This window comes from Notamacropus eugenii, chromosome 6 (genome assembly GCF_028372415.1).
Source record: "Notamacropus eugenii isolate mMacEug1 chromosome 6, mMacEug1.pri_v2, whole genome shotgun sequence".
Lineage (NCBI taxonomy): Eukaryota > Metazoa > Chordata > Mammalia > Diprotodontia > Macropodidae > Notamacropus > Notamacropus eugenii.
Window position 1 is genome coordinate 266,605,569 of NC_092877.1, and position 24,484 is coordinate 266,630,052.

Here is a 24,484-nt window from a genome sequence, read left to right on the forward strand (position 1 = left end):
CCCTCCCTTTGGCAGTTTTACATTTGGCTAAATAGATCGTTCTATAGATTTAACACCTACAGAAAGTATTTCTTTTTATATTGTTCAAAGCTGACCTCTGCTTTTACAAAGGTTTATCTGCACTTTTTCATCTGTTTAGAAGCATACATTTTTGGTTAAGAAATCGAAGACAATCTTTCTTTGTCTCTTTTTTTTCTGAGCTGGGTAGGTTGAGATAAAAAAGAATGACTGCTTTAAAAGTCACACATGGCTGTAATTTAAGATTTTTTTCCCCTCATTGTCCATAACAGTTGAAAGAAACCTTCAATGAAAGTTTATTAACTAGGCCAATGCCTGAGGCAATAAAGGTTCATTTATTACCAGTTTCTTGGCTGTTTTTCTTCTTCTATTTTTCGGTTAAACTCATAGCGTAAGATAATACTTCACAAAATTAAACCTTTGACCTTCTGTAGAGTTAAGTCTCCTTTGATTAGATAAAGTAACAATTTATGGTCCAGCATGAGGTTGCACATGAAATGAATAATGCAACAGACTCAGTGTAGACTGAGAATCTATTGCTTTTGAAAAGATGAATGTTGGTTAAGAAAAAAAATCCTGCGTAAATGTATTGTCTTGATTCAGAATGCACTTTAGCAATATTTCAAAAGATTTTCCTTATCAGACGTAGTCATGGTTAGAGTTTTCTATTTCTCACAATAAAGATTGAAAACAATATGCATGTATTTTTGAAATATTGCTAAAATCACAAAGAGCCAAAATATCACTTTGTAGTATTGCAACTTTGCCACATTCCAGATAATATGAAAGAACCACAATAGACCAGTTGAAAGAGAAATTTAATGCTGATTCAATAAAAAGATTTAGTAATCATAGTTACTCAAAGTGATATGAAGATTCTCTTGTTAGCAGTGTGTACCACTGTTGATAGCACTTAGAGCAAAGGATCTAACATCTCTAAGTCCAAAAGAATACACTTAAAAAAAAAAAAAAAACCACACAATTCATGTATTATTTTGTTGATCTCCGTAGAAGGGTTTGACTGTTAAATGATAACATTTACTGGTGTAAGAAAAGGGGTTTCCCCCATAGATTCTACAGCGAGTATTTTATGATAGGGATAGTGGTGATGATGGTGGTGGTACTGATAGTGGAATTTGTGAATATATACATAATTCTCAGAGATTTCATTTTTGCTAAGCTTCTTTTAAAAGATACATGTAGAATTTGAAATTCAGGCCAAATTCACAATAGGAAAAGCTCTCATATTCTTTGTCCCCTTGGTTTATAAGAGAAGATGCTATATGTAATTTTACCCTTACTCTTGCAAATCCTCCAAATGCAGGCTCATGTCCAAACAGTCCTGAGAACGTGTTTCTGACCGAGTTGTTGTGATTAGTTGGTTGTTTGAATTACTAATTGACATGCAGAAGTAGAATGCTTTGGAGAAGTGTTTTAGAGTTTGAGCTTGGTCTTTTTTCAATTAGTTTAAATTATTTAAGGTGAAAAATTCTGCTGCAGTAATTTAGTTTCTCTTAATAGAATCTCATAGGGAAGCTTATATGAGGTCAAAAGAAGCCATTTGAGTTAGCAAGATACACTTGCAAATAGAATTCTATTGAGTTAGGATTCAGAGCTGCCAAAATTAATAAATATCTTTTGGAGAAAATAAAGATTTATACTTATTCTGAAGTAATGCAAAACACTCTTGGAATAAAAGAAGTCAGATTCCTTAACTTGATACAAATAACATATTTCTTCATGCTGGAATAAAATTTTAAGCAAAAATTAAAGCAAAATATATAATACCAAAAAGTCCATTGAAGATTTTCTGTTGGATCCAACTTATCCTACTTATCACAGTGAGATGAATTTTGTATGCTAAATAAAACCTCATAAATAAGTAGATTACATTGATTGTTTTTTCTAATGAAACTTGAAAAAAAATATTAAGTCATATGATACACAAATGAAGGAAAACTAAAAACAATATAAAATGATCATCCCAAAACAATGGGGAATCACTCAGAAATATTTGTCAAATATTGCTAATGTTCAAGACTGTATGTTGAGGTTGAGATTAGGAATTTACAGCTCTTTCCCTCAAGGAGCTTACAAAATATCTGAAGAGACTACTGTATAGGAGATAAGGTAACTACTAATACTGAACTTCAAAATAGCATTCCAAAAAAGTGCTACAGGCTCATTTCAATGGCTCAGTTACAAATCTTTATGATTTTATCATACCAACATGGGTATTCACTCTACCACTGGAGACTGATACCCACCTATGCCTTCTGCTTCTTTATCATTCTTTTCCTAGTACACCATAACTCTTCCATATGCTGAAGAACTTATTTTGGTTTAGTTTAGGTTGTTTTTTTTAAAAAACATATTTTCTGAGCTGTAATACAAATAGTACAAATATAGTGTAGTCCCATCTGTTACTTTTTACTAGTGTCACATGAATAGTTCACCTTTTTCAATCCTAGGTTACCTTAGAGAATCCTACTTCAATTCTTTCTTTCTCCGTATGTCATTTTGTTTTGCATATAGTTCATGATAGGAAAAATTCTATAGTCAAACAAAACATCCATCTTTTCATTATTTATTGGATCAATATATCTTTTATTCTTTGGACATCATAGTCTAAGAGGCTTAACTAAATAGAATTGCTAAGATGATGCTTGTTTAAATATATATATATATATGTAGATAGATAGATAAATAGATATAAGCTTTTTCAGTGAAGAACTGCTTGATATTGGTTAAAGCAATACTGTCCTGTTTCTCAAATGCAGTCCAAGTCACATTCCTAATATGATTTGGTTTTGTTTGCTCCTCAGTAATCATCTATCTGTAATGCCAGTCCTAAATATATGTAATGATGTAGTAACTTAATGGATTGGCCATCTAGTTGTGTGTTCTAGTTTACACAGTATTTTTCATCCATTTAGTTTTTCCTTTGTGGATTATTCAAACAATCTTTTTGAATATTCATGGGTCTTATTGGTTGGCATGGTAATACCCTGAGAATTGATGTCATCAGCACAACATTATTAGCAAACTGATATTTGGAGAGCCCCTCTATAGGGAATCCAGTGTCCTTCTCTCCTCAGTGAAGAACATCCTGTTTGACAGTTCTGAACACTCTCAATGAACACACATTCCCCTGCCCTATACCTCCCTTAACATTAATAATCCAAAGGCCATTGAATAGTTATATCTGAGGATCCATTTGTAAAGGAATCTGAAGATACTATTAACGTGTTCATGAAAGAATTGTTGTAGGAAGAGAATCTTTATGACAATGGTTTGATTCTTTTTTTTTTTTGGTAAGCAACAAGCAATAAATAAACACAATGGAATATTGTACTTTTACGTCTTTATGTTCATTGTGTCACTGTAAAGACTGTGCTCCTCTATAGTCATTTTCAAAAGCCTTCCTGTTCTTTTCTCAAGGAACCAAGGATAGACTTGAAAGGATATGAGACAGAACCCTGTAGTCCAAAATATCTGGGTTCGAGTTTTGCCTGTGATGTATAAAAGCTGTGTTATCATTGACAAGTCACATAGTGAGTGCCAAGTAAGATTATAAGTTAGAGGGACATGCTGATATGTATCAGAAAGGATTCCTAATACCAGTAAAATCCCAGTTTGAGACTCTTCCTTCCCCACAGTAGATTATTTTCAAAAAGATTTTATGAGGATGAAAAAGTGCATATGTGGCTTTCCAATTACTGTTAGAGAAAAACTGCTGGCAACAATTTTATGCCGAGGTATAAGAATGATAAATAAATCAGTGTTTTTTAAACACCATGTGACTAAGACTAGAGATAAAAAGATAAAAGTGAAACGATTTCTGACTTTAAGGAGATTATATTCTAATGGTAAAAAAACATAACACATATAAATATAAATAAATATGCACCTTTATACATATAAATACAAGGTAGTTATAGTAAGGAGGGCAGTAGTAGAGAGAGAGGGGTCATTGTAGGAGGGTTGGTGGAAGCTACCCTAAACCTAGGTATCAAAAGGACCTTCATGGTTGACCTTCAGGAGTACAAAAGGTTAATTACCTTGTGTGTGTGTGTGTGTGTGTGTGTGTGTGTGTGTGTGTGTGTGTGTGTCCTTCGTTGCCGAAGACAACCGTGCCATGGGAGAAATGATGACATGACTTGCACTTGACTTGAGGGAGGGCTGTGCAGATCACCAGCCTCACTTCTCCTCCAGAGTCATGTGAATCCAGTGACTAGATATTCATCAGGATGACTGGAGATGACCCAGGATGAGGCAACTGGGTTTAAGTGACTTGCCCAAGGTCACATAGCTAGTGAGTATCAAGTGTCTGAGGTGAGATTTGAACTCAGGTCCTCCTGACTCCTGCACTGGTGCTCTATCCACTGCACCACCCAGCTGCTACCTTGTAAGAGTCTATCAGTGAAGCCCAGGGTAAAGATACATGCAGTTCATTCCTCCTCTCTATCTCCCTTCTCTACACAGATAGGATGCTGGAGTAGTGGTAAGCAAAGCTTGCATGAAGTATAAAATCAGCAGGGTCAGAGGAGACAAGACTCCCTCCTTGTCTGCTTTCAGCACGTTCCTGAGCATGTACGAGCATGAATATGGGGCTGCAGCACCAGTTAAACACCTTGTATTATACATGAAATAAAGGAACCTTTCTTTCCTAGAAGGCTATACGGCAGGGCCTACTAGGTAGCTGTGTTCTAGGTTCCCAAACAGCTTGAAATTCTATCTGTTTCACAGCCTGAAGACTTGCCCTTTGAAATTCTCTTTACATCACAGATTCTTCTTTCTTCCACATATTGTGTATTGATCTGGCTGTGGCCTACCACAGGTATTACTGATACACATTTTTTTACATTCTTTAATACTTATCCCAAAGATATCTTGTACAACAGTTCCTGAATGCTTTTGATATTATATGATCTCCAGCTGAATTTGTTTCCTTGAGTTCATCTACTTAAGTGTAACTTCTACTTTTTCATGTAGTACAGTGAGGACTGAGAAGTTAGGGACCAGATTATTACCAGATTAAACAGTTTTTTGCTGTTTAAATAGGTCATTATAAAAACAGTCAAATTTATTCCACTCTGCCACCTTTTATTATTTTTCTGTAAGCCTTGTCTGAATATTTTTGGAATGATACTGTTCATTTGTACCTCATAAACGTTTCAGCACACCTTTCTTTTCATTTTTAGTACTTTTTGCTGTCTTGTAAAGCAGAGTATTTCATATGTGACTGCTGAAGAATTGGTGCTCCTTTTCATGTTTGTACAAAAGAGATTAATATTGCTCCACTAGTTTTAACAGTCCACATTGGATTATCTTCAGTGTTTCTTTAGCCTAAAGAAAATTAGTGTGTCACTATGTTAAATATCCAGCAAGGAGGGAGGATACTAGAGTTGTTCTCTAGGTCTCAACATACTATCAAAATGAACCTGTCAGAGTCTCTCTTTAGTGCATGCACAGTAGCTTCTCATACCGCGAATCCAAGGTGTTTTAGGTGACTGGACAAATTTTAATCAGTTGTGACCTCATTAAAAATTGTGACTAGAAGATAGTAAATGATTCTCAGAATTATTAAAAATAGAAAAAGCTATGGCTTTAACCTACTCTGAAATTGGACTTTTCTTCTCTCCATGTAGTTTCCCTCTTCACAATCCATATCTTGTGACTGTGGGTTATTAGGCATAGGGAAATTAAAGAAAAATGGCTAAGCACTCCCCATAATAAGCTCTTCTCCCATCATTTCCCATAACTCTTTAAGGCTATCCTCATTCTTTGGAGTACCTGCAAAAAGGCACTGAAATACCCTTGCCCACAAATCATGGGAAAAAAATTAAGGAAGTGGGTATATGTATTCCAGTTCTTAGATAGGGACTTTGGAGTTTAAACCAGGAGTGTTGAGGCAACACAGGAGAAAACAAGTTCCTTGTCCAAGTTCACCACTCCATTTGGCTTCATGATACCTTACAGTCTGTGCCACTTGGGGTGTTCTGGCTCCTGTTACTGCTTTCCCTTCTGGTCTAGACATACTATTGGACCATTGATTTTGCTACTGAGGCTGGGCATTGCAAGTTGCGTTTCAGCTCATGGCAGCTGGTGGTTAAAAAACCTGACTCTTCAGTTCCATTTTTCTCACTCCTATAGCCTGAATCTAATTGTAGTGGCGTTCTTCCCTATTGTTGGAGAAAAGAAATCTTTCTCAATGACAAAGGAAAAAGAAATTGTGAATTCTGTTACTGTGAGTATAAACAGATATCACAAATTTATTTTCTCCTTTTAGTACTCTCTGGCTTCCCTCAGTTTCAGGCAGAAATGAGAAATTACTGACATCTACTATACATGAATGAATCCGTAGCTTGAACTAGAGTTATCTTTAATTGTGTGTCTCTCTTTATGGCAAAGAAAATAATTATTTTGTGGTGTAGAGGATGTATGAGCTCTTTTGATCTCCTTTTGTTATGACAACTCTGTATTTGTTAGACTTTTTGCCAGAAATTGTGATTGTCATGGTCACTATTGTTTCTCTTTTCTATTTCCAGTTTTTGACTTTAATAGATCACTTGATGAGGTCAGGTTGAAATTGTTGTCATTGTCCATGGTATCTCCTCATCTTTAGACTTTCTTATGTGAAGCTGGTCTTTCCTTTGCACTATCCTGCTTATATATACCACTCCCATATAGGTAACCAATTGTTTCCTGTCAGTTAAGATAAAATCATGTACTATACAAATATCACTCTTGGGATAGTTTAGATTTTCCAATAGTGATGCTGATTTGTTGGTCATTGACCAATGACTTCACATTTATTGTATGTTAAACTAATATTTTAAAAAGTTTAAAAAATATTTGATGCTCAGACTTTTCTGCACTTCTTCTCTAGTTTTTGCCACTCCATTCTTTTCACTGTGAAAGACAAAGGAAGACTAGGATGATCTAAGGTTTTTCTTCATTTCATGGGTGGCTATATCTGAAGAGGGAGCTAGGTGGCATGATGGGTAGAGTACAGGGCCTGAAGACAGGAAGACCAGTTCAAATTCAGCCTTATACAACTCTTAGTGGTGTGACCCTGGACAAGTCACTTGATCCCATTTGCCTTGCTTTCCTCATCTGTAAAATGAGCTGGAGAGGGAAATGATAAACCATTCCAGCATCTTTGCCAAGAAAACTGAAAATGGTGTCCTGAGGAGTTGGACACAACTGAAATGGCTGAACAGCAACAAAACAACATATCCAAAGAATTCTTCATCCAGTGGCCAAACTGCAGGTATAGATAATTAACACAATAAAAGTTTAAAGGAGACAAAGATAGTTTCCAGTTGGGGTTGTCAGAGAAGGCATTTTAGAATGTTGTGACACTAAGCACCCTAACATACAGAGAGGGGCCTGTTATCATAGGCTCTTAGATATGCATTCATAAAAGGAAAGCAGCTTTCAAGGGGTTAACAATCACTTTAATGCAAGCATATGTATCATTTCTTTAACAAAGCACATATATCATTGACCTACTTCAGGGGAGTCAGCACCTTGAACTTCAAAGAAAATACAGAAAAATTAAAAGACAACAGACATGGCTTCCTCTGTCTGAATTCAACAGACAGTCCCAACTGTCAGACCATGTTACCAGAGAGGGTACAACATGTGGTTTCTCAAAGCCAGGAGGCTCCTTAGTGACTTCCCAGAGTCCTCATCTGGTACTTAAACCTTATTACAAAAGCTAAGCCCCAAAATGAAACCTCAACCCCACAGTCTTTATACACTTTTTATAGTCAGAGGGCATCACATCCCTTGAGAACCAGCGCCTCATTAATAAAAAGGTTTGAATCTTCTTACAAATTTTCCCTGGCCTGACAATGGTGGGAAAGATCCTCCCCAGTCACATTCAAATAGAGGCATCATACTTCTTGATTATACCAAAACAATTTTTTCCTATTTTCCTTGCCATTACAAATATGAGTGCAGCTGAAATGATGAATGATATTTCAAAGGGGGAGAGGCAATTTCATCCATGAGGAACAATTGTAAGAAAAATTTCACTGGTGGGATAATGCAAGTTTTGTTTGGTAAACACTGAACAGGTTAGTTTGTTTGGCATAGAAGATCAAATGAATTAAGGTATATAAAATTATTTTTGAACTGTCAGACCATGTATAAATCTCAGCTATTATAATTATTTCTATGTGCAAAAATAAAAATTCACACTTATATAGTTCTTTAAACATATCTCATCTGATCTTCATTGCAAGCTTGTGATGACAGTAGTAGAAATAACAAATCATCCATAAAATTAAGGAAACTATGTTTTGAAGATGCTTAAATGGCCAGCATAACTAGTAAATGACCAGACAAAGACTCAAACTCAGATCTACTGCCGCAAACTTGAGTCTTCTTTATACAATACTGCTGTTCTAGTTAGGTATTGATAGATAAGATAGGAAAGGTGAATTGGGCTCAGAATGTTGGAGACAATGCTAGTGTTCAGCTAGAATGCTTAACCCTGGAGAAAATAGAGTGAAACACTCTTAGTAAAACATTCACTTTTATTTTACCCTCATCTTTCCACCAGAGGTGTCAAAGTCTCTGCCCACAAATAGTAGGCAAAACTCTGGTGTTTGGTCTGAACTAGACTAAAATATAATTGGGAAATGTTTAACACAGTAAATAAAAATTCAATACAACAATGACAATGTCAGTGTTTGGTTTTCTAAGTCAAAATGCTGCCCATAGGGGATCCTTTTGTATTTGAGTTTAACACCATGGCTCTACATTACCTTCCCAAACTGGAGAAAACTAAATCCTTTCTTACTCAGTCTTATTATTTTGTTACTAAGTCTCCAGATTAGAATGTCTGTAAGCCTTTGTTGAATACAGATTGGAAAATAATTGAGAATTGATTACTATTATGCCAATTAGGTCTACTTGAGCCATAAAGGTTTTATATAATTTTCTGGTTTACCTGTATTGAGTTGTTTTTTTTTAAGACTAGATATATAGGTTGTGTATTGGATAAAGTACTAGATGTAGAATCAGGAAGACCTGAATTTGAATCTTGCCTCAGAAAATGATTAATTGTGACCCTCAGCAGGTCATTTTCAGCATCAGTTCCTTCATCTATTCTATGAGGATAAAAATAGCACTTACTTTAGTATCAAATGAAATAGCAAATATGAAATGCTTCGTCAATCTCTAAAACACTATACAAATATTACCAATTATTAATATTACCTTTGATAATTAATTTTCTGTTTTATGTTTCTTCAATATCGATAATTAAAGGATCATAAAGTAAAATTATCCCTCTCATCTTTTAAAGTATCTTATGTCATCTTTACTTATGAAATGATATACCTTGTTAGGAAAAAATATAGTAAATAGGTCTATTATATTCTATAGAGTATATTACAACAAATAATTGACATGGAGGCATTTTGAATTCTTTACATATATTAGTTAATGTGTGACTTAAAATATATGTTATATATATGTGTATACACATACAAATATATGTGTCTGTGTGTTTTTCTGTGGAAAATTGCCAGCAAAAATCAACTTATTTCTTTCAAGGATAGCCTCAAGATGTATATAGACAGTATCGTAAAAGGCTTAAAGAGATTAGAACATATGAATATAGTTCAAAATCTCATAATGTCCTCTCATTCACTTTTTTGGGAGGGGTTAATAAAACTGTCTGTACTCTTTTTCATTGTTTTCAAATCTTCTCCTTTGAGATATCTTGAAGATCAATTCTTGAGTGCATTTTAAATTAAAATGTCTCTACAGCAGTTTTTTCCTAGGTTGATTTGTATGACCCTGCTGTTTTTCCTTACTTTGCACTTTTAAAGTTTCAGGTTCACTTCTTGCTATAGTACATCTAATATTAAATTGAGAGATCATAAAGAGGATTTTTATCATTGTTATCCATTGTTATCTTTGAAAGAAAGGCTTCATTGATGAGGTGTGTTTTGAGCTGGGTCTTGAATGAGTTAGGACATCACCAGATGGAGATTGGTGTGGGAAGTCATTTCAGTTTGGCAGTGTTTGTGCTGAAACTACAAAGGAGGTGAGTTTTAAGTAAAATTTTAAATATAGGAAGTACATGGGAAAAAATGGTGAGTTTTTTTGGGAAGTGGGAAATAAGGGACATAGGATCGGTCCATCATTTTGGATCATGGAAAACTTTGAAAATTGGGGGAGACTTAGGTAGGGAACCTTGCTACCCTGATGAGTTTAGGACAAAATGAAGTATTAAGAGCATTAGGAATTAGAAGGGATAAAAGAATAACAAATTAAAAAAGAAATGTCTAATTCACATATTTTACCTAGAGCTGCTCCTGTTCTCCTGTACTATAAAAACTGTTATGCATCCAAGTCTGCTAGGATTATCACTTCTGTAATCTCACCGTTTAATGTAATAAACAGATTTGTGGAAAAGCAGGGTGTTTCACAATCATTTGTGAAAATCCTGCTTTGGAGCACAAAAATCTGTATTCTTGCCCTTGCTTTACTAATTATGTGACTTTATGCAAGTTACTTAACTTCATGAGTTTCAAATTCTTTATCTGGGAAGGAGGGAGGTTGTTGTGAGGATTTACCACAATAAAAATCCCTGTTAAAATGAAATTACAAGGAGAAAAGTCATCACTCATTGTGTAGAATGCACTTCTCCAAGGAAACAATATATCCCGAGAATTTAGTTACAAGATTCATGCCATAAGACTTATGTGTTGTTTGGGGAAACTAACTGATGTTTATAGCTGTGTTTTACTTTGAAAATGGATTTCAAGTTCCAAAAAGCTGACTCACAGTTAAACTTTTGGAGGCATTTGTTCATAAATTGAGGGACTGTATATAATCTTGACCTTTATATGTTCTTAATTGTTGAGTAGCTTAAATTAAAATTTGATTCCAGATCTATATTATAGATTCATTGAGAAGAGTGTATTTTCTGTTAATTGCTCCCTGGCCATAAGGTCATGGATTCACTTTTGGGAGGGATGTGTGGAGGTCATTTAGTACAAGCTTGTTGATTTCAGAGTTGAGGAAATTTAGGCCTAGACAGGTTAATGATTTGTCCAAGGTGATTTAAGTAGGCAGAATTGGGATTCACATTCCCAACTTCCTATTACAACTTCCTATTACAACACATCAGTACTGCAATGATGAAGCTATTATCTTAACCATATTTTGGTATTCCACTGTTGCAGATTGAAAAACCAAAAAAAAAAAAAATACATCTTTTGCAATTCTTATTCATGTCTATGCATAAATCTGGTAAAGATGATTTTAATATAAACTGAGATTCGTATAGAACATACTCATTTTAAATGATTTACATGTTGGAATTATATAATTTGGAAAATAATCTAACAAATATATTTAGTAATTATCAGTATTAAGCAGCTATAAAATAAGAAGACATACACTTATCAATGTTTATATAACACTGTCATTGAAGATAACCATATGGAACAGAGATTTCTTACAAGTGGTAAGGTTCTCCAGATGCTCCTCTTTGTAGATTCCAATAGTATCTTTCATTATATTTTAATTCTGATAGATTTTTTTCTATCTTCACACACTGCCTTCTAGTTGAGGAACTCCATTAGCTCTTTACCTCTTTAAGGATCAAATATAAAATCTTCTGTCTAACTGTTAAACACCTTCACAATCTGACTCCTTCCTACTTTTTCAGTCTTCTTATACTTTAAAAGTTCCTCTTCCCCCAATCCCTAACCATATATCCATAGTCCCATGACACTTGTCTCCTTGCTCTTCCTCAAAAAGCACATTCTATCTCCTGACTCCATAACTTTTCATTCATTGTCTCCATGTCTCCTAAGACGCTTTCTTTCAACATCTCTGCCTCCTGGTGTACCAACCAAACTATTTTTAAAAAGTTCATTCCATTATACAATTTAGTGAGTTAGTCTACCTTTTAATATTTGATCATGAAGAAAAATGCTTAGCCTAAATTTGAGTTTGTTGAGTAGCTCTAAAGAAATGAGATAGACTTTACCATATACCAATTAATCAGACCTGTGAAGATGCTGTGATCGGTTATGCATGTGTGCTATTTAAGGAAGGCAGAAGGAAAAAGGAAAACAGCAAGGATCAATTGTTGCATTGAATCATTTCTCCCAAAACTAAGAGAACTTTCAATTGAGTCATAAAACTTTTAAAGCTATTAATATATACTTCAAGCTGAGTTTTGAAGTAATCTATGTGATTTGTCATCAGTGAGATTCCTCCACAGTAATGACTGTGAACCAAACTGAACTTTTTTTGATAGTCAACATTGCATTATCCAGAGTGCATGTTTAACTGAATAACTATTTAGAGTTATTAAACTTCTAAATTTGTCACGGGGAGGGGGGGAGAAGTTAGATTTAAAGAAAAAATATTTAATGCTTATAATATCTGGGCTAATTTTTTTATTCCTTTGCTAACATATTTTATTGTGAAAAACATACTTTATTCATCTGTCTTCGTTGTATTGCTGTGGTTGAAGTAGTTTAATATTCCTGCCTCCCTCTAATCTTCTGGTTCAACAGAAGTAAACAATAGGTTTCATAAATTAAAAATACACTCTTCTGAACATGCTTCTAAAGATAAAAAAAAACAAGGCTGTAAACATTTATGACTGAAACAAACTAGATTGTTCAAATACTGCCATGATGTATCATGTATATCAATATGGCACTGATATCAGTTAGAATGCAAACAAGGTTTTAAATGATGTGCCCCTTCATTTCAGCTGGAGAATCCGCTTTACACCATCTGCCTATCAGATGGTTAGGAACCAGGACTGCGTATTAATGCCACATGTTCGATTTTCCTCCTTCTTGTAATGGTTAGATTCATATTGCTAATAGCTGTGCATGAGCACTGTCGATGAAATTTGTGTGACGGAGCAGTGATGAGATATTTATAAAGCTGCCTGTCTCACTGAATAATCAGTAGGAAGAATGCCAGACATAAACAGCTTATCAATTTCAGAGTATTAATGATAACTACCATTGAATGTAATGTACTGAGTATTTTGAATTTTGTTCTCCAAACTTTTCACAAAATATTATGGGCCAATAAATGCACTTGTTGCTAAAACAAATACACCCTATAGTTCCTTATGAAACTATATGATTCACCTTTTAACTGTTTGGGAAATAAATTTTGGTATGGAAGAGGACATACACACATATATATTTATGTACAATAAAACATATATGTGTGTGTGTGTGTGTGTGTGTGCACATTTATAAATGAATGCCATGCACACATCCACCTTGATAATGGAGAAAGCAAAGATCATAAGATTAAATCCTGAAAATAAATAAGTGAATAGATATAAGAAGAATTTCTGGGTTTTTTTGTTTCCTTTTTTACTGCTCTCTGTAAATTACAATGAGAGATATGATATTTTTGTATTCCTGTAAATTTTGAAAAACAAGATACCACTATTTGTCTTATAATTTATTATTCTCAACCTCCCTTCTCCACCTTTTTTGTGTTATTTAAAGAGAACTAGCAGATTTATAGAACAGCAGAATACAAAGTAATGAAAATTTTGTGTTTATTTTGAAAGGATGAGAATTAGACTACTTTCAGGCTGTCAAACTAATTTGCAGTATGCTTCTGCAGTTCAACAGGGGCGGTGATATGAACCCAGACTGGAGCTAAGCATGCCTGAATAAGATGTCTTTCCAATAAATTGCATTTCATCCCTTAAAAGATAAATACCTCCATCAAATTCAAATATTTGAATGTGTATCTGCAGAGTCTTTGTTTCTCATGGAACAAAGTTTAGATTTTATTTTAATGGTTAGATTTTATAGTAATGATTCAAAAGAAGGTAGGAACACAAGATTAAATTTAGAAGGAATCTCAGAAGTCATCTTGCTCAGTCTCTTCATTTTATAAAGGAGGAAACTAAACAAGTGATGTGAAATAATTTGCCAAAGTGTAATAATTTGTGCAATAAAGTGAAATAATTTGCCAAAGTACATAGTGGTTGGCAGAGCCAAGGCTGGAACTTGGGTCCCCAAACTCAAAATCATTGCTGCTTCTACTGAATCATCTACTTTTGAAAAAAAATTACTATTTATTTTTAAAATAAAATTTTGAGTTCAAAGTTCTTTCCCCCATGCTTCTCCCCAACCCACTGAGAAGACAAGGAGTATGTTATCAACAATACCTGTGAAATCATGAAAACGTATTTCCATATTTGATCTATCATGCCAAAATAAAGCAAGAAAATAGGGAAAATATAATTCCATGTGTAGTCAGAGCTCATGCTCATCAGTTCTTTCTCTGGAGGTGGATGATATTTTTAACATGAGTATTTTGGAATTTTCTTTGTTCATTGTATTGAATAGTTAAATTTTTCACGGTTGATAATCATTACTATATTGTTGTTACTGTACATAGTGATCTCCTGGTTCTTCTTATTTCACTTTGCATTAGTTCGTAGAGGTCTTCCCCTGTTTTTCTGAAGTCCTACCTCTCATCATTTCTTACAGCACAATATTACTTAGTCACAATTGTACCACATATTCTTCAGCCATTCCCCAACTGATGGGCATCTCCTCAATTTCTAATTCTTTGTCACCATAAAAAGAGTTGCTGTCAATATTTTTATACATATGAGTCCTTTTCATTTTCTTTGATTTCTTTGTTATATAGAACTGTTAGTGAAATTGCTAGGTCAGAAGGTTTGCACAGTTTTATAGCTCTTTGTTCATAATTCCAAACTGTTCCCCAGATTGGTAGGACCAGTTCACAACTCAGCCAGTAGTTCATTTATGTATGAGTGTTCCCCCATCCCTTACAGAATCTATTATTTCTGATAGATGAGGTGGTGCCTCAGAGTTGTTTTAATTCATTTCTGAAATTAATTGTGCTTTAGAGTGTTTTTATTTGATTATAGATAACTTTTATTTCTTTTTCTCAAAACCACCTGTTCATATCCTTTGATAGTTTATCAGTTGTGGAATGGCTCTTATGTTTATAAATTTGACTCAGTTCCTTTATCAAAGAAACTTACTGTATTTTTTTTTTAATATTACTTCATTGTCTATGGTACTTTTTGTCAAAATGTTATTTCCCTATTTTAATTTAGTCTATTTTTGCTTTTGCTTTGTCTCAGATCAGGATTGTTTACCCTTGCCTTTTTCCTTTAACTGAAGCATAAGAGAATCTGTTCCAGTCCCTTACTTTAACTTTCTGTAGGTGTCTTACTGTTTTACATGTGTCTCTTATAAATAACATATTGTTGAATTCTGGTTTCTAATCTATTTTACTGTCAGCTTCCATTTTAGGTGACCTCATTCCATTCTCATTCATAGTTAAGATTACTAACTCTGTGTTTCCCTCTATCTTGTTTTCTTCTGTTTATACAACTTTCTTTTTATTCTTTCCTTCCTCAAAAGTTTATTTTACTTCTGACCATTGCCTCCTTTAATCCATTCTCCCTTTCATCATCACCCCTTTCTTTCTTGTATCTACTTCCCCCACTATTAACCTATGACTCAGAACTGCTTATAGTCAACAGAATTATTAGCAAGAACCAGCTGCACCCAGTGCCTGCAAAGATTCCCTTATAATCTCTTTCTTACCAGTTTTCTGACCCCCTTAACATCTCTGGGCTGAGAGCTCCTATAGCTGCTGCTTCCACTTTGCAGCCACTTCCAATACCTGCTGCTGCTGCTGCTGCTGCTGCTGACACTGTGTGTTCTGGTCTGGCCCCCTTCTTAATGTCATAGCATCTCCTACAGACCTCCTACGTTGTTTTAGGCTAGAAAAATGCTTCAGTCTCATCATTTGTTGGCTCTGCCACTCCAAGAAATCAATTTGAGGTGCCTTTTTAAAGTTGTTTGGAGGGGAAGGCTCAGAGAGTTTGAGTGGGTCGTTGCCTTTGATCCATCACTGTGGCTTGCAGGTGAACCATGTACTTTTGGCCTGAACAATAAAAATATGTTCATCTTTTGTATGCTGCCACTTTTGTAGCATAATGCACAACTTAGCACGAATAGTAAACTGAATGCAATAATTCACAACAGGCTCGGTGTTAATGATACTTTGGAGTTCTTTATAGAGCTTAAATAGCTGAGATTTCTAATACCAATCAAGCTGGCAACAGGCTTGACATTTTAATGGAACAGAAAAAATATGTACATAAAAATGAAAAAGCAAAATTTGGTAGATTGAGTTAAAATGAAAGCAGGATTTTTATAATTTACATTTAAAATCAAGCCAGAAGTTGTTAGTTTTATATATTATATATCATTTAACTCACGTAGAAATGGCCTTTCCTATTTCATAGGAAAAGTTCCTATTCCATTTCTAAAATGGAATCTGAAAGTATTTTTTTTTAATTCAAAGGCAGCTTATATGCATAAGGCAGGATAACTTTGAATATTTTTTGTAAAGATCTATTCAGTCTTTTCAAAGACATTCACTATAGTTTTCCAGGGTCAGTTTAAAAAAAAAAAGTAAAGGAACTATAGATGGTTCCATTGTATAATGAATACAGGATGCTAACCTAGGTTCAAAGGTGCACTGTCCCTTTTCAGTGACCCAATTTAGCTTCTATAAATATGTAATATATGACTTTTATATCCTTCCTCTGATCTAAAAATACCATTGCGGAACTTCTGTGTTAAATTAAATATTTTATAAACCAATGTTTTATCAGTGGCAAATGTGTTTTTAGAAATGTGCTTCTGAAGTTTGTGCTTTACCACTTAAAGATTTTGGTCTCTGCTCCCTTTGCTGTGAGAATAAATTATGTTACATGCCACGCTTCAGTTCATGATCAAATGTTAGGCTCTTTAAGAAAATGATTATTTTTGAATTTTCTCTTCTTGATCTGTTCTCCAAATCAGTTGCTTTTCTTATGTTTCTCTTTCTCTTCCATTTTTTCATTATTCATATTTTGTTTAATTATTTCTTGATTCTTATAATGTCACTGACTTCACTTTGCCCAATTCTAATTTTCAAGGTGTCATTTTTATCCTTAAGATTCAGGATATCCTTTTCTATTTGATTGACTCTCCTTGTTGGGGTACAGACTCTGGGAAGCTTCCTTGAACTCTCCTTGAATTTTCCTACTTCATCTGACTTTTCATACCCAAATCTGTTACCCTTAACCTAACTTTGCCCTCCATTATCTGTTTCCTCAAGATTGCCCCACCTGCTTCCCACCCATAGTCAGATTCCACCGGATTGCCTCCAGCTGTTTCCCACCCACCCTTGATTATAACTCTAGTTACCCCAGTCCCATCAAGACTACTTGGTCACCTCTGGATCTTTCCCAAGATCTTTCTGTACATAAGTTCCATCTCCCCCTCCATGAGAGTGCTCAGATTCAGTCTAGCTCTGATTCTGTCTGATACTCTCTCTGGCCTGCTTGGTAATACAAGCATCACAAGTGGTTAGGCTTCTTAAGAGTCAACCCAATATGACAGATCTTTAATAGATGTTGTTTTACTTTGGCTGAAGGAAGGTTTGAGTCAAGTCATTCGGCAGGGCCAGGCGTGTCAGTAATTCTGGGTCCTGAGCACCTCAAACGTCAACATTATGGTTTCCTGACCTTAACATCCTTTCATAACCTTCTTGTTTTTCTTGGATTATTATTATTTCTTTTAATTTGTCCTCCCTCTCTGTCATTTGATTTTTAAAGTCTTTTTAAAGATCTTCTATGAATTCTTTTTTGGGCAGGTGACTATTTGACGTTACTCTTTAGGGGTTTCTTTACTTCAATGTCCTCCTCTGAAGATGAACCTTGGTCCTCTCTATTCCCATAATAGTTTTCTATGGTTGGACTCCTTTACCTGTGCATGTTTTGTGGTAATAGCTTAATTTTTGTAATCACCTCTGGCACTGAGGTGTGGAAAATGGTGCCTCTTGCCCCAGATCTTCAGTTCTCCCTCTAGCCTGGAACCAAAGCCAAATCTCCAGACTCTTGTAAGTGCCCATAAACAAGGGCTTTCTGCCTCAGTGCTTCTGCACTCACTGGGCATGTACTAGTTCCTTCTTACCCCTGCTCCTCGTTGAAGCACAGCTGGGTCAGGGGTTTCTTATCAGCAGAGGTTCCCTCAATCTTCCTGGGCTCAAACACCCAATTGCCCTCACTATCCAGGAGGGTAAAAGTTCCTGTAGCTAGGGGTCAACGCAGCCTCTCAAACCAACTAACCCCAGGGCTTGCTGCTGGTTGTTAAAAGGGAACCTAGCCTGGAGGTGTTTACTCTTCACTGGGACCAAACCTAGTCCTGGGGATTTTCTCCAATTGTCACAAGAAGACCCTTGTCATGCCCCTATTATTATTCATCTCCAGGAACATTTTGCTTGCCCTAAGGTGCTATTTTAACTCTTTTGTGGGGGAAAATCTTGAGAGCTTGGAATTTTCAGACCCACTCAGTAAACTTCCCAGAATCCTCTCTCTTTAAGGAAATGAAGCAGTATTTAGGTAAGCAAAACAAAATTTAAAGGTTAATTTCTTCTTAAGATAAGGACCATTCATTTGTTGAAGTTTTATACCAAATTCACTAAATGCAGAAACCCAGTGTGAACATTCTAACTAGCTACCGTAATCTGAATTCCTAAATCACAGAATCAGATTGTAAACTCCTTTGAGGGCAAGTCTGTGTGTTATTGCATACTTATCTCCCTAGCACTATGTCTCATACATAGTGAGGCCACAGTGATTTTAATTGCATTGAATGATTTTTAATTTTGCTATTTTTCTTTGCAAGAAGGAATCTTAGAAATCATATAAGGTTCAAACTTCTTGTTTTGAAGATTAATTCCATCACTTTCACAGTATCACACAAATAATTGGTCGCAAAGTTGGTTAGAGACTGGTTCTTACGACTTTCATGCCATTGTTTTCCACTTGAGACCGCTGAACCACCTTTAACTCTTTCCTTTATCTTCCTTAATAATTTGTTATGCAATATGTCATAACACACCCCAATATCTCTCAGCTTGGTCTCTTTTCCAGTCGCATGGAGACCTCTCTAATTCAGGTTTTCACCAACTCTCACTGTACTAGTTTAATAGTGGTATCGCTGGTTACCTCACCTCTAGACATGCCTCTCTCTCCAATTCCTCCTTCACACAGTTACCTAAATAATCTTCTTAACTGACATGTTTAACCATGTCACTCACCAACACAGAAACCATTAATTTCTTCCTCTTTTCTAGAGGTTACAAGACAAATCCCTTAGCCTAAAATTCAAAGGCATCTATCTACATTGTGACTTTTGCCTACTTTCTGAACCATGTTTCTTTTTTAAAAAATTTTATTTAAGATTTGTTTTTTGTAATTAAAAGAGCATTTTCATAAAATAGTATAACTTTAAAAAGATGATAGCATGTGAAACTGACAATCTATTACCTACAACTTGCTATTCTTTTTAAATATATAATGAAGTTATCAGATAAATTTTTCCTTCTTTTTTTCCTTCCTTTTCTTCTTCTACCCTAGAGATGGCTTACCATTAGAGACAAATGTGTGTGTGTGTGTGTGTGTGTGTGTGTGTGTGTGTGTAAAGTCACTCTATCATATTTCTATTACTTCTTTCTCTGGATGCAGATAGCATCTTCCTGCATATATCCATTGCAATTACTTTGGGTATTTATAATAGTCAAAGTGATTTACTCAAAGTTTTTCTAAACAGTATGGCTGTTACTGTACACAATGTTCACTTGCTTCTAGTCACTTCACTCCTCATTATTTCATTCCAGCCAATAACAATAATAATTCAATATTTGCATGAAACATTTTGTAAAGCATTTAAAAAAAAACTAGGCAGGACAATCACTAAAACAGTGTCATAGATGGGGAAACTGAGACTGTAGGAAAGAGTTAAGTGACTCTTCCAAGATGACAGAGATGGCTATGGTTGGACTCAAATGCAAGCTTCCTCAAGTCAGGACCTGCCCTCAGTTCACTATACCATATTATTTTTGTTCACCAATGTCATGTGGCCTATATAAAATTCATTCAAGTTGTTTGTCTCCTGTGCCTATAACACATCCTTCTTCACTCCTTTCTATTTATATATCCTTGCCTTTCCACAAATACTCAATTCAAGTTCCATCTTCCACCTCTATGGGACCTTGCCCTGACATATCAAGCTGAAAATATTTTCTCCCTCTTCTAGTTTTCTTTGAGTTTTCTTTCTGGATTTCTCCTTTGGCCTGATCGCTCTCCACATTGTATGATACTTGTGTGTGATAGCCTCCTTGGCAGACTCTGAAATTTGAAAGCAGAAATGGTGTCATTTTTTTAATCTTTGTGTCTCAGTACCTAATGCAGTACTTTGTTCATAGTAGATATCTCATAAATGTTTACTAAATTGAATTCCTCTTCACATAGTTATGCTAATATTCAGTTCACTTCTGTCCAATTCAACATGCATTTATTACGTGTTAGTTATGGTCAAGGTAATAGATTGAGTTTTGGGAATACAGAATGGGGGGGAGGGATTTAAGTCTTGTCTCTAAAGAAAATTATAATCTGTTGTAGGAGAAATATATATACACTGCAATAATTATAAGTTTTTGATTCATGTGCATAGGAGCAGACAAACAAAGAGGTGAGTTTTAAGAAAACAAGGGAGGAGATGGGGACAGGACTATAAAAGAAAGCACCTTATAGGAGGGGGCATCTGATCTGGGTCTTTAAGTGAGAAGATTTTTAAAAACAGATGTGGAGAAATGCTGTATGAAATGACATGAGAGCAGAACAGTTTCAAAGAATAGTAACTAGTTTAGTTTAACTCATGCACAGAATAAGACAAAAGGGTAGAAAGATATGTTGTAGACAGATTATAAAGTGTCTTGAAAGCCTACTTCAGCACTTTTCTTTTTTGTATTTGGCCATCACTGGGAATCCACTAAAGGTTTTTGAAGGGGGGTGCTGTTATATGATTGGAGTAATTCTTTAGAAAAGTTACTGGGAAAGAAAGAGTGGAAGGGAAGGGAAAGAAAGACAGAGACTTTCAAAAGGGTGTTACTATAAAGCAAAGACAATGGCAACCCAAACTATACTGAGTGTAACGACAGTAGAAATTAAGAAACAGATGCAAAATTTCCTGCAGTCAAATTCAATATGATTTGGTAAATGATAAGTCTGGTGAATGAGGAGGACAGAAAAGTAAAAGTTCAGGATCATGGATTTATCATTAGAAGGGGAAATCAGGAATCATCTAGTCTGATTTCCATATTTTACAGAGGACAAAAATGAGGCCCAGAGAGATGAAATGATTTGTTCAGTTTACATAAGATATAAAGGAAAGTTCTGAATGCAGGTTATCCAATTTTAATCCAACACTCTAGTTTACTGTGCTAAGATGATAGCTTTAAGACATCCAGCCTGTGAGCCTGGGAGAACTGAGGTACCACCAATAAAAATAAAATAATTTGGAAAAGGGTGCAAGCTTTTGGGGGAAGATGATGAGATCAGATTTGGACTTGCTCAGACCAGCCAATTACTATTGTCTATCAAATACGTTTTATAGAAGTGAGTGTTGATAACAGAAGAAATATTTATTCTCATATAATGGAAGAGAGATTAGTGAAAGGGAATGGCATTAGAGTAATAAGACCTGAGTTTGAGTCTTATCTCATCCACTACTTGCCATGTGGTCCCAGAAAAGTCATTTTACCTCTGTGTACTTCAGTTTCCTCTCTGTAAGATGGAAATGATAACAATACTTTCAGTGCCCTAGCACACATAATTATTTTGAGGGAAACATTCTGTAAGCTTTAAAGAAACATGTAAACATTTCTTCTTGTGATTCTAGGCTTATTAACTTTGCTGTATAGTTTCTGAGAGGTTTGATGTGTTCAAATGATGGTGGAGTGAGAAAAGGAAAGGATTGCTTAATTTCAAAGCAACCTGATGAGAATAAAAATCTATCAGAAAGAGAAAGTACTAGAGGAAGGTAATAAGAAGTGGACACCAAAAACCAAACAAATAAAAATAAGGATATAGGCAAAAATCTAAATACAATCTGGATTCTAATATAATCATAGACTTTTATGGCAGAAAGTTATTTTATAATTCATTTCACCTACCATCTTATTTTTACTGGAGAATCTGAAGGTCAAGAGAAAATACATGATTTAACCAAGGTCATAAAACTAGGTAGTATCAAAAGTAGGTCTAAAAGAGGTCTGTACAATGATTGATACCCAATCCAGTGTTCATCATCCAGTTTAATGCAGTAAGTATTTGTTAAGAACTTGAGTTTGACAAAAAATATGTCAGTTGCTATGTTAGGTCCTGGAGATAAAAAGACAGAAACAAAACTTCCCTCCCCTCAAAGAATTTATGCTCTAAGGCTAGATTTGCTAATTGCTTAACTTGGCATAACGTACTATGAGACTATATATAATATACCATTGATATGCCCTGAGTTGCATTGGGATAGAGTTGGCTGACTTTTTTTTCAATATGAAAATTGACATCTACATAAAAAGTCACTTAAAAAACTTGAACTCATGCAAGAGGAATGATATTGTAATTTACATTATGTTCCACTTCTATTTTTAATAGGTCTCACAGCAGCAGCTGCAGCGGCTGCTGCAGCTACCAATGCTGCCATAGCAGAGGCGATGAAGGTGAAAAAAATCAAATTAGAAGCTATGACCAACTACCATGCCAGTAATAACCAGCATGGAGCAGATTCAGAGAATGGAGATCTGAATTCAAGTGTTGGTAAGTGCTAGGAAAAATAGGTTTCATTTAAATATCTGTGTTTCCAGTTATTGCTACTTTTTTTTAATCCTGAAAGAAAATATCTGTCATTCCCTGGAAAACATTTATTCTTTTTGCTTGAGAAATTCTTGGCACATTTTGAAGGTACCATGTTGTTTCTGTAGCAACAAGTATTTTAAGAGAATATTAAGCATGATGATTTTCATTATATGATTTTTTTTTTCTTTTTCAGCATACAGTGGTAGGCACAACTAGTTAATATTTTTTTTCAGGAAAGAACTTTGGTTGTACAGAGTTCATTTTTCAAAATACAGGTAGAGTGACACATGAATATGTCAAAGAAAAATTTATCCTTATTTCTCAATGTACTGAATATTGACTTTAGGTAATTCAGTGCAATACAGATAGTTGAGAGCAAAACATTCTACCCTTTGGTATATGCCTCATAGCAAAAACTCATGTTGATGATAAATTATTGGCTTATATAAACAATGCTGATTTCTCTTTTCTATTCTATCTTTCTGCTCACCTTTTGTTGTTCAGGGAGTAAAAAGGATGAACGGAGGACTAACTATGTCAAAATTCTGCCAAAATAACTGTTTTATTTAGTGGAATATTTATTCAACTACTTTTTGAGGGGCTGTTGTAGGTAGGGGCATTAGTCTGTTTTGTTAAAATGAACTTCAAACCTGAGCTAACTTTTTTATTGGTGACATCTTGAAATCAATGTTAGTGGAGTAAAATATTATTTTTCTGCCATTGTATCATACCACTTCCTTTTATCATGTTGAAACAGTGCTAATAAAATAATTTAACAAGAGAAATGTAGAGACTGAAAGATAGGTTCAAATACCATACTCAACTGATAGGCTTATAGGAATGAGAAAGCTCATGACAGTTCAATTAAATTCTCTTTTTCATATGCTATAACCATTTTATAGATTATTTTTAAAGATAACCAGCTGCTGCCTACTTTCAGTCATTTAAAATACAGTTGTGGGCTTGTGAATATATACACTGCATTGTAGAAATAAACAGTCATGCAACTTTTTGCCTTAAAACATTTGTCATATACCAAACATGATCATTAGTGTGGTAAGTAATTTTGAAGCACATGTACACGATGAAAGACCAGCTGCTGTGATGATGTCAAAGTCAGTTTCCAAAGTGGTAAGAAAAAATATAACATATAATCATAACAATAATGCTGTCAGTGGGTTCAATAAAACCAAACAGGGACAGAAAGTAATGAGTTTTACTTGAGCAAACCTTAAAGGCAGAGATTCTTAGAGACATCCTTGAGAATTAAGGGAAAATAAAGGAAACATTAATACTAATTTTAAATAAGATTCCTGGTGGAAAGATGGAGGGAGTGGGAAGTTATCAAAGCCATAGAGCTTATATACAAAATCATTCTTTATAAAAATTTTAACACAAATATATAAAAATGAAAGAAGCATAACTCCAGTTTAGAATTAGCAAATACAAATGTAGTCTAGGATTATGCTACTAAGTATGCTATTGTTTTGTTTATTAGAATGAATGATTCATAGTGAAAGAATTCTTTTTTTCTACCAACCAACACTATTCTTTAAAGGAATAGAAAAACAATAAACATGTTATATGGAGGCAAGTTGTGCAGGTAGGAGTAGGAGGTTGGCATAAACCTTTCTAACAACTGAAAAACAGAAATTCATAAAACATACCCTATAGACCTGCAGTGGTATTTACCTA

At 34.7% G+C, this 24,484-nt stretch overlaps 1 protein-coding gene across 3 annotated transcripts in view; it reads left to right on the forward strand.

Annotated features, from left to right (window-relative positions):
* DACH1 (dachshund family transcription factor 1) overlaps window positions 1-24,484 on the forward strand; it is a 483,132-nt gene that overhangs the window by 236,758 nt on the left and 221,890 nt on the right. For all 3 annotated transcript variants that reach the window (XM_072622319.1, XM_072622317.1, XM_072622316.1), the window contains exon 3: window positions 22,589-22,750. In XM_072622319.1, coding sequence (XP_072478420.1) covers window positions 22,589-22,750 — 162 coding nt within the window. The remainder of the gene's footprint in view (window positions 1-22,588; window positions 22,751-24,484) is intronic.